This window comes from Rhinopithecus bieti, unplaced genomic scaffold (genome assembly GCF_001698545.2).
Source record: "Rhinopithecus bieti isolate Rb0 unplaced genomic scaffold, ASM169854v2 scaffold_64503, whole genome shotgun sequence".
Taxonomy (NCBI): domain Eukaryota; kingdom Metazoa; phylum Chordata; class Mammalia; order Primates; family Cercopithecidae; genus Rhinopithecus; species Rhinopithecus bieti.
The window spans coordinates 982013-992924 of record NW_016825208.1 but is presented as its reverse complement, the minus strand read 5'-3'; the positions used below and the strand labels follow the sequence as shown (position 1 = coordinate 992924).

Below are 10912 nucleotides of genomic sequence, written 5' to 3'. Positions count from 1 at the left end.
TATATATATATATATATATATATATATCCCCAGTGGTCTTCACTACCAAATCATCAGGGGGAGTGATAGTGATGGAGCCATTTTTTACAGAAGGAAATTCCAGTGGATTAAAACATGAGTGTTCTGTTAAACCATTTTCTCTCATTTTCTTTCTTCCTTTCTTTCTGTCTGTCTTCCTGTCTTTCTTTCTGTCTTGTCGTTCTTGTCTTTCTTGTCTTTCTTTCTTGTCTTCCGTGTCTTATTAAACCATTTTCTCTCATTTTCTTTCTTTCTTTTTTTTCTTTCTTTCTGTCTTTCTGTTCTTTCTTTCTGTCTTTCTGTCTTGTCTCTCTTGTGTTTCTTGTCTTTGTCTTTCTTGTCTTTCCTGTCTTTCTGTCTGTCTTTCATCTCTATCTGTTGCCCAGGCTGGAGTACAATGGTGCAACAATTTCAGCTTACTCCAACCTCTACCTTCTTTGCCCAAGCCATCATCACGCCTCAGCCTCTCTAGTAGCTGGGACTACAGGCATGCACCACCACACTCAGCTAATTTTTATATTTTTTGTAGAGTTGGGGTTTCACCATGTTGCCTAGGCTGGTCTCGAACTCCTGATTCCAAGCAATCCACCTCCCTTAGCCTAGAATTACAGGCATGCATCACCACACCCAGCCTTTGTTAAACCATTTTCAATGAAACTGGAAGTCTGTGTTAATTCATACATATGGTGGGTGAGAGAAAGGCTTCCTTATACCACACTGACCCTGCTGATATAACATCTTCCCTCTTCTCAGAGACTAGTGGAAAGTCGCCGACAGCAGATCTTAAGGGAGTTTGAAGAGCTTCATAGGCGGCTGGATGAAGAGCAGCAGGTGTTGCTTTCACGACTAGAAGAAGAGGAACAGGACATTCTGCAGCGACTCCGAGAAAATGCTGCCCACCTTGGGGACAAACGCCGTGACCTGGCCCACTTGGCTGCGGAGGTGGAGGGCAAGTGCTTACAGTCGGGCTTCGAGATGCTTAAGGTTCGACCTTTGCCCCTGCATAGCCCCTCAGGCCGAGCGCAGTGTAGCTTTGCATAGGCTGTTTTGTCAGCCTGAGATACTCATTCTTCTGCTCTGCTTCCCTAAATCCAGTTCTTTCTGCCAGGTGTACTCAAAGGGTCTTTGCTACAGAAAAGCTGATCTGATTTCTTCCATCCCCTTCTAATCATTTTCGTGTTCTTATCTCGTCAGCAATTATGTGCTTAATCTGTTCCAAAGAAAAGATTCATTCTTTTGAAACGAGGGAAGTCTAGCCTGAGTTAGTGAAAACTATGCATTAAAATTTTGTAAATGCAGTTACCATTACTTTCAAGTCCTGAAATTTGATTTATGTACTGCTGAAAAAGAACAGAAACATAGTTTAAAGGATACAGGCATGCCTCAGAGATATTGTGGGTTCAGTTCCAGACCACTTCAATAAAGTGAGTATCTTGATAAAGCAAGTCACATTAATTTGTTGGGTTTCCTAGTGGAATAATAATCTTTTTGCTGGTGGAGGGTCTTGTATCAATATTGACTGATCAAGGTGGTGGTTGCTGAAGATTGGGGTGACTGTGATAATTTCTTAAAATAAGACAACAATGAAGTTTACTTTCGACTCTTCCTTTTATGAAAGATATCTCTGAGCATGTGATGCTGTTTAATAGCATTTTACTCACAGTAGAACTTCTTTGAAAATCTTTGAAAAACCCACATTTGCAGTTACTTACACCACTGAAGTCTTGAACCCCTAAAAGTCATCCATGAGGGTTGGAATAGACTTCTTCTAAATGCCTGTTAATATTGATATTTTGGCCTCCTTTCACAAATCACGAATGTTCTTAATGGCATCTAGAATGGTGAATCCTTACCAGAAAGCCTTCAATTTACTTTGCCCAGTTCTATCAGAAAAATCACTATTTATAGTAGCTTTATGAAATATATTTATTAAGCAAGACTTGAAAGTCAAAATTACTTCTTGATGCATGGGCTGCCGATTGGATGTTCTATGAGCAGACATGAAAACAACATGAGTCTCATTTTTCATCTCTGTCAGAACTTTTGGGTGATCAAGTGCCTTGTCAATGAGCAGTAATATTTTGAAAGGAATCTTTTCTGAGCAGTAGGTCTCAACTTAAAATTTTCAGTAAAGGGTTGAGCACGGTGGCTTATCCCTGTAATCCTAGCACTTTGGGAGACCAAGGCAGGTGGATCGCCCAAGGTCAGGAGTTTGAGACCAGCCTGGCCAACATGGTGAAACCCCATCTCTACTAAAAATACAAAAATTAGTTGGGCATGGTGGCGGGCGCCTGTAAACCCAGCTACTTGGGAGACTGAGGCAGGAGAATCAGTTGAACCCGAGAGGCGGAGGTTGCAGGGAGCTGAGATCATGCCATTGCACTCCTGCCTGGGTGACAAGAGTGAAACTCCATTCCCCCAAAAAAAATTTCAGTAAAGGCTAGGCACGGTGGCTCACATCTGTAATCCCAGCACTCTGGGAGGTTGAGCCAGGAGGATTGCTTAAGGCCAGGAATTTGAGACCAGTCTGGGCAATATAGCAGGACCCCATCTCTACAGAAAGTAATTTTTTTAAATTTAAAACATTCAGTATACCATGCTGTAAACAGGTGTGCTGTCATGTAGGCTTTGTTGTTCCATTTCTAGAGCACAGGGGAAGTAGATTTAGCATAATTCTTAAGAGTCTTAGGATTTTTGAAATGATAAGTGAGCATTGGTTTCAACTTAAACTCACCAGCTGCCCTTGCTTCTAATAAGAGAGTCATCCTGTCCTTTGAAGCTTTGAAGCCAGGCATTGACTTCTCTCTAACTGTGAAAGCCCTGGATAGCACCTTCTCGAATAGAAGGCTGTTTTGTTTACATTGAAAATGTGTTGTTTAGTGTAGCCACCTTCATCAATAATCTTGGCCAGATCTTCTGGATAACTTGCTGCAGCTTCTGCATCAGCACTTGCTGCTTCTCCTTGCACATTTTTGTTACAGAGATGGCTTCTTTTCTTAAACCAGCCTACCTAACTTTAAACTTTTCTTCTGCAGCTTCCTTACCTCTCTCAGCTTTCATAGAACTGAAGAGAGTTAGAGCCTTGCTGTGGATTGGGCTTTGGCTTAAGAGAATCATGTGATCTTATATCCAGATCACTAAAATGTTCTCCATCTCAGCAATAAAGCTGTTTCACTTTCTTACCATTCATGTGTTCACTGGAGTAGCACTTTTAATTTTCTTCAGTAACGTTTCGTTAGCATTCACAGCCTGGCTTGCTGTTTGGCACAATAGGCCTAGCTTTTAGCCCATCTTGGCTTCCAATGTGCCTTTCTCACTAAGCTTAAACATTTCTAGGTTTTGATTTAAAGTGAGAGACATGGGACTCTTCTTTCACTTGAACACTTAGAGGCCATTGCAGGATTATTAATTGATACAATTTTAATATTGTTGTGTGTGTCTCAGGGAATAGGGAGGCCAGAGGAGATGGAGAAAGATGGAATGGCTGGTAGTGGATCAGTTCGAACACATAAAATATCATATTTATGGATTAAGTTGTTTGTCTTATATGGATGCAGTCCACAGTGCCCCAAAACGATTACAGTAGTAACATCAAAGATCACTGATCACAGATCATACTAGATATAATAATGAAAAAGTGTGAAATATTGTGGGAATTACCAAAATGTGACACAGAGACACGCAGTGAGCACATGCTGTTGGAAAACATGGTGCCAGTAGACTTGCTCAACACAAGTTGCCACAAACCATCTAGCTGAAAAACACTCAGTGTCAACAAAACACAATAAAATGAAGTGCAATAAAATGAGGTATGCCTGAAATTATGTTTAAATAATATATTGCTTTTGTTATGTATATATCAATAATACCTCTAAAATGTTTGAAATACTTTATTCTCTTCAGTAAATGAATGGTGTTAGCAAAACTGTAGGGAACATATTTTTTATCTTACAGATTAGATTACCAGCATTTGAATCAGTGAGGCTTCATTGTACATTTATTTTTATGTTACGTATTGCTTGGTGTTTGTTCCTGTGTCCTTTCGTGTATGTGTGTTCTGCCTTCTACATTAAACTGGGAAATCCTTGTGGGACAGAGATTTGTCTTCTTTGTCTTCTGGATCCCAAATATTCACAAATCAGTATTAGCACACAGTTATTAATGTGTTTATTCTTCCTTTTTTTTTTTTTTTTTTTTTTGAGATGGAGTCTTGCTCTGTTGCTCAGGCTGGAGTGCAGTGGTGCGATCTTGGCTCACTGCAACCTTTGCCTCCTGGGTTCAAGCAATTCTCCTGCCTCAGCCTCCCGAGTAACTGGGATTACAGGCGTACACCCCCACACCTGGCTAATTTTGTATTTTTAGTAGAGACAGGGTTTCACCATGTTGGCCAGGCTGGTCTTGAACTCCTGATCTCAAGTGATCCACCCGCCTTGGCCTCCCAAAGTGCTCGGATTGCAGGCGTGAGCTACTGTGCCTGGCCAGTTATTAATGTTTATTAACTAATGCCAGACAGGGGATACCAAACCGTAACAGGAATGTGTGATTTGTTCCTATGCCACCGGTCTGGAACTCTATACTGATCCTCAAGGAGACTGAGATACGTGGTTGGTACTTGGGGGACCAGAGTAAAGAACTGACACAATCCCTGTCCCCTGTAGGGAGCTCCCAGCATCCTTGAGGAGCAAAGACAAGCATAAAAGAAATCATTTGGAAGTGATATAAATGACCAAGCTTCATGATGACCGAAAGTTGAAAGTAGGGATTAGGTTGGGAGAAGTGCACTCAGGTCCCCCTGGAACTCTTCTTGCACTGCGTGACCCTCAGTTTATCCTATGCCTATTTTATAGCTGTGGAACTTTTGGGAGGAGGGGAAACCTTTTGCCTTCAGGACCACTGAATACCAGTACCAATACTGCTTTCTTTTCTCCTTCCTTCTAGGATGTCAAAAGTACCCTGGAAAAGTAAGTGATTGTTGTATCTCTTTGAGTGAGTTAGGTCTTGGCTTAGAGAGGAGGGGTACAGTCAGGAGTTTGGGTTGGGGGTAAGGTTGGGAAAGTCATGTAGTGTCTGAGCAGGGTATGGGAGAATGTTCATTGTGCCCATGATGCCAGGTAGAGAACAAATTATTGGGAATAATAATACCTTTTCCCCTTTGAACATCAGGACTTCTTGAGAAGGAGAATGATAAGGCAGAACCAGATTCTACTTGTGCCAGTGGGTGGAATTATGTCCAAACAAGATGGAAGGAGGAAGGGGTTGGGAGAACAGGGAGGGCAATCATCCATTTGCATGAAATATAGGAATATTCCTAGAAAGTTCAGAGACTCACTCTCAAAATGAGGATCTGTCCACGGGATCATAAGGCTCTCCTTGGATTAGTAAAAGAAAGCAACAGGTGAGCTCTTCAGGGAGGAGGAAGAAAGTGGAAAGATGGAGAATTTTCATTTCTCTCTAAAGATGTTAACATCTGAATAGTCACTTGGCTGGAGCTTCTCCCTAACCCTGCCCTTTCTTCCCCTATCTCCCTATCCCTCCTAGATGTGAGAAGGTGAAAACCATGGAGGTGACTTCAGTATCCATAGAGCTGGAAAAGAACTTCAGCAATTTCCCCCGACAGTACTTTGCCCTAAGGAAAATCCTTAAACAGCTAATTGGTGAGTTGTTCCCAAAAGGAAACTAGAAGGAACCACTAGAGAGAAGAAAGCTTTTAGGTCCTGCCTTATATGGGTTTCAGTTATCCCATCTCTCACTTTTCTTACTCCCACCCACTTACCCCTTTATCTGGCTTTTAGTCTCACCCTAAGTCACAGAACTTGGAGTGAGAGGAAGCCTTAAGTGTTACCTACTCTTAGGTGCATACTTTTTCAAGGCCCAGAAAGGTTAAATAATTTGCCAAAGATCGGGTGGAGTGATTATATAATTTACCATGTAAACTTGCATAACCTTGAATGGCCGGGCACAGTGGCTCACATCTGTAATCCCAGCACTTTGGGAGGCCAAGACTGGTGGATCACTTGAGGTCAGGAGTTTGAGATCAGCCTGGCCAACATGGTGAAACCCCATCTCTACTAAAAATATAAAAATTAGCCAGATGTGGTAGTGGGCGCCTGTAATCCCAGCTCCTCTGGAGGCTAAGGCAGGAGAACTGCTTGAACCTTGGAAGCAGAGGTTGCAGTGAGCTGAGATCGCACCACTGCACTCCAGACTAGGGGACAGAGTGAGACTCCATCTCAAAAAAAAAAAAAGGAAAGAAAGAAACTGAAAGGGAGTGTCATTATATTAATGTGAATATGCGGGGAAAAATAGTCATAAACCAGGCCAATGACACATGGTCACCCTGTCCCTAGACCATATGCTGTCTTGCTCTGCATCCTTCTTAACACTTTCCATTTTTTCTGCCTCTCAGACTACACCTTGTACTTCTCTATGTAGTTAGATAAATGATAATGTCAGAGGGAGATGAAGAGAGGACCAGGCGGGAACCTACATTACCAGCCACTGCAGACTCAAGAGATTATTATCTGTTTACTTTAGGGTCAGTGTGAGAAGTGAGCCATTGCTTTCTCCCCTCCCTTAGGTGACACCATGGATTGAGAAAGTTAACCAAACCGTGTTGTTCTGGGGACCTTTAAGGGACCAGGCTCTGTAAAGGCAGGCTGGAAGAGTGAGGCAGGGGCATTTAGCTATTCCCATCCTCATCTAGCTCCCCACTCTGGCTTCTCCCGCCAGCGGATGTGACCCTGGACCCTGAGACAGCTCATCCTAACCTAGTCCTGTCGGAGGATCGTAAGAGCGTCAAGTTCGTGGAGACAAGACTCCGGGATCTCCCTGACACACCAAGGCGTTTCACCTTCTATCCTTGCGTCCTGGCTACTGAGGGTTTCACCTCAGGTCGACACTACTGGGAGGTGGAGGTGGGCGACAAGACCCACTGGGCAGTGGGTGTATGCCGGGACTCCGTGAGCCGAAAGGGCGAGTTGACTCCACTCCCTGAGACTGGCTACTGGCGGGTGCGGCTATGGAATGGGGACAAATATGCGGCCACCACCACACCTTTTACCCCTTTGCACATCAAAGTGAAACCCAAGCGGGTAGGCATATTCCTAGACTATGAGGCCGGCACACTGTCTTTCTACAATGTCACAGACCGCTCTCATATCTATACCTTCACTGATACTTTTACTGAGAAACTTTGGCCCCTCTTCTACCCAGGCATCCGGGCTGGACGGAAGAATGCTGCACCACTTACCATCAGGCCCCCAACTGATTGGGAGTGACAGGTTGGGATGTGGGAATAATTGGGGTGAGGCAGGGTCAAGTGCTACGGGCCTCCTTCCTGTGTCCTGCTGGAACGTCTTCGTGTCCACCTGGTTCCAGTCCTGAATCATCATGGAGAAACACCTCGGTTTCTAGGATGGTTTTGTGTGGAGGGGGAGGTAGGACTGGGCTGGATGAGACAGCACAGCTGTGACTCCTAACTGTCAGGGTAGGGAGCTGGTTCCCAGAGGATTGTCTACCCTGGAGTCCATCAGGTTTTCTGTTGCACAAGGACGGGTTGGAAAGGAAGGAGAGGCTTTTCCAGAAACAAAATCTGTGAGGGTCTGACTTGCTCAAACCAGAGGAGGAAACAGAAACCCCTGCACATCTTTTTAGGGGGTTCTTTGACCCAGGATAGTCTTGCTTCTTGAGGTAGATCACAGGGGTCTGTGTACCTCTAAATTCAAGAAAGATGAATGACAGATGCTCTCATGGGTCTAGATGTTGAGGAGTTTTTCTGAGGGCAGAGATTGGACATCAACAAGGCTAGAAGGAAGGTCAGGGAAGTGGGCTAAAGGAACAGATTCCTAGAGATTAAGGAAGTGGGGGAGGTTTCTTTGGTCTTCTATTTTAAAGGTAAGATTGCCATTATGGGTAGGATTGACCAGAGGTAGGAATGTGGGGAGAAGGAGAGGTTGAAAGGAAAGCAGAGAACCCAGGTCCCTGCCTCAGCCTTCAGCAGAGTTGGCTTATTGCCTGCCTCTTTATACCAATAAGTCAGTCACTTTGCTCCTCTCCAGGGGCAAGGTGGAAGAGATCCTGCAAGACACATCTATCCTCTCACGGTGTTCCCAAGGGAACTTGGAAAGGTGAGTCAGGTATTAGAGGAAAGAGAAGGGTATTTGTATCCAAAGCCCTGGCCTTAAAGAATGTTACTAAGTAGCTACCCCCAAATTGTCAGCCTTGTTACCTGGCCAAGGTGTCCAAGCCAGAAAGGAAGAAAGGTAGTGGAGTCTCTCTCACCCTAAGGACAGTGGGAGAGGGTGGTATATAGGGAAGGGCCAGATAGGCAACTTCCTTTGGCCTGTGTGCATCTGGCCTGGAACTGGTGTTAACAAAAGCCAGGTTTTTGCTTGTTTGTTGCCATCCCTCACCCTTTGCCATTTCCCTTTTCAGAGAATGTAAATGATTTTCATGTTAGGCCAAAATAAACAACTTATAGGGTACATATGTTGTCATAAAAGGTAAAAGTGATGCATGCCAAACCAAACTAAACCAATTTGGATTATCTGCTGTTCGGGTAATCTTCACAGAAATGACTGAGAGAAGAATCTGCAGTTTACTGAGGGCATTTCAGTTCCTCCTACCACCTCAACAGGACTTTGTCCAGACTCTCCTCCTCTTACCTTTGTGCCTTGACTGTGGTTCTTTGTGGCAAGATACTTTGGTTGGTTAAAATAATATGGAACAAAGGATCCACTGAAGTGATCTCTGTGTTGTGTGGTAATTTGGTGACTGCCTTGTACTGATGTGTAAGAATCACTGGGTGTTCACATTGTATGTTCCTGGGTCTCACCCTTAGTGATTAGTTGAGGTCTGGGGTGGGTCTGGGCATCTACATTTTATTTATTTATGAGACAGAGTCTCACTCTGTCACCCAGGCTGGAGTGCAGTGGTGTGATCTCAGCTTAACTGCAACCTCCGCCTCCCAGGTTCAAGCGATTCTCCTGTCTCAGCCTCCAGAGTAGCTGGGACTATAGGCATGCAGTACCATACCCGGCTAATTTTAGTAGAGACAGGGTTTTGCCATGTTGGCCAGGCTGGTCTCAAACCCCTGAACTCAAGTAATCTGCCTGCCTCCACCACCCAAAGTGCTGGAATTACAGGTGTAAGCCACCGCACCCAGCCTACATCTACATTTTAAACACACCTCTCATTTGAGTCTGAGGACCCTTGTGAAACTAGTTCCAGAGGTTTCAGCCTGTCCTTCCTCCCAGCTGGAGCCCTGCTTGTCTGCCCCCGCCTGGCACCGGGTCTGAGAGTGAAGAGAAGTCTTATCCTCTCCTGACTTACGCTGCCCATCTCAGAGTTCATTCATTTTCTTCTCCAATTCATGACCCTCTGCTTCTGACTTCAGTAACATAGTCACTGTGAGTCACAGGATACCAGACAGAAGAAATGGAAGATTGAGGTGAGGATACCAGACAGAAGAAATGGAAGATTGAGGTATGAGGTGAAGTTTCAGGGACAGGGGATGCTGTTGACAGATTTCTGTGCTGTACCTAACCCTAGGAGTTAGAAACCAATCACTCAGAAAGTGAAGATCACCTACTGTGTGTCCAGCACTGCATAACAGGAAGTGTGTTTCTTTGGTAGGTGGAATAGTAGGAGTAAACTGCTTTCTGAGGACCAGCAGTCCTTTTCCCTCCCTCCAGCACCCTTATGATCCTTCCCACTTTCACCCCCACTGGCACCAGTGCTTTTTTTAAATGTATTACCTCTGTGCCGTTCCTCTGTAGATCTTACAGGCATCTACCTCTGACTTCAGGAGAGTAGGGCAGAAGCTCTAGCTGGGTATAAATTGCACATAACCATCTCCCTTACCTAGCTACATAAAGAGACCAGCCTTCTGTCCTGAAAATGTCTAGCCGATGTAAGATCCTCACCTGCTGCACTAGGTCTCTACGTGATATAATTGGTCATGAGCTTGAGGAAGACAAAAGCACTGAAAACTCATAAAGGAACCCTGGGCATGGATTGCTGGGGATGGGTTTCGGAACAGATGAGTCAGTGAGGCCTGGGGGAGGCGCCCGAGGGGCGCAGGGACTACGCTTCCCAGGAGGCCTCGCGCGGACGCCCGGGCGGGGCTGTGCGAGGGGCGGGCCTGCTGGCGGCCCTGGAGCGCGGCGCTGATGGCGGGGCCGGTGAAGGACCGCGAGGCCTTCCAGAGGCTCAACTTCCTGTACCAGGTGAGTCTGCGACAAGCGTCCCAAAGGGGACGGTGCTTGGCGCCCCAGAGTGACCGCTCCCCTCCCGCAGGCCGCCCATTGTGTCCTTGCCCAGGACCCCGAGAACCAGGCGCTAGCGAGGTTTTACTGCCACACTGAGAGGACCATCGCGAAGCGGCTCGTCTTGCGGCGGTGAGACATTCATGGGGTCGGCGGCGGGCGGGACGCGGGAGGAACGCGAGAGGGAGCGCGGACGCCGGACCACTGTCCTCCTCCGCCCCCAGGGACCCCTCGGTGAAGAGGACTCTCTGTCGAGGCTGCTCTTCCCTCCTCGTCCCGGGCCTCACCTGCACCCAGCGCCAGAGACGTGAGTGCTCCCGCCGAGGTGGACGATTGCGGAGTATTGGGGGCGGGGCAGGGGGGAGAGGGCCCACTGGAGGCCAACAGCGCCTTTCTCGCTCTTGATGGATGTTGGGTGTGGGATTCGCAGGAGTCTTCCTTCTTCGGGTTTGAATTAAGTTGCTAACTGCACTTGCACAAAGTAGGATTTGGGCTTGGCTTTTTTCTTCCAATGTGGGCAGTAGAGAATAGCTGTTACTTTAAGAGGCAGCCCCACAATAATAAATGTTATTTGGCTTTGTGGAGGACATAATTCCCATCACCATTCTTTTTTTTTTTTTTTTTTTTTT

The 10912-nt window shown here is 45.8% G+C and overlaps 2 protein-coding genes across 23 annotated transcripts in view; both read left to right on the top strand.

Annotated features, from left to right (window-relative positions):
• Positions 1-8768, top strand: part of TRIM39 (tripartite motif containing 39) — a 19141-nt gene extending 10373 nt beyond the window's left edge. For 10 of the 18 annotated variants that reach the window (XM_017862836.1, XM_017862833.1, XM_017862830.1 and 7 more), the window contains exons 5-8: positions 772-1002; positions 4957-4979; positions 5557-5672; positions 6748-8763. In XM_017862836.1, coding sequence (XP_017718325.1) covers positions 772-1002; positions 4957-4979; positions 5557-5672; positions 6748-7295 — 918 coding nt within the window. In that variant the 3' untranslated portion in view covers positions 7296-8763. Of the gene's footprint in view, positions 1-771; positions 1003-4956; positions 4980-5556; positions 5673-6747 lie in introns of all 18 variants that reach the window. The other 8 variants (XM_017862846.1, XM_017862843.1, XM_017862845.1 and 5 more) reach the window with 8 other exon arrangements.
• A 1274-nt stretch (positions 8769-10042) lies between these two features.
• RPP21 (ribonuclease P subunit p21) overlaps positions 10043-10912 on the top strand; it is a 15377-nt gene continuing 14507 nt past the window's right edge. For 3 of the 5 annotated variants that reach the window (XR_001883520.1, XR_001883521.1, XR_001883519.1), the window contains exons 1-3: positions 10054-10244; positions 10315-10415; positions 10508-10590. Coding sequence is in view for 2 of the 5 variants with exons in the window: in XM_017862849.1 (XP_017718338.1) it covers positions 10188-10244; positions 10315-10415; positions 10508-10590 (241 nt within the window). In the remaining 3 variants the exon portion in view is untranslated. Of the gene's footprint in view, positions 10245-10314; positions 10416-10507; positions 10591-10912 lie in introns of all 5 variants that reach the window. The other 2 variants (XM_017862849.1, XM_017862848.1) reach the window with 2 other exon arrangements.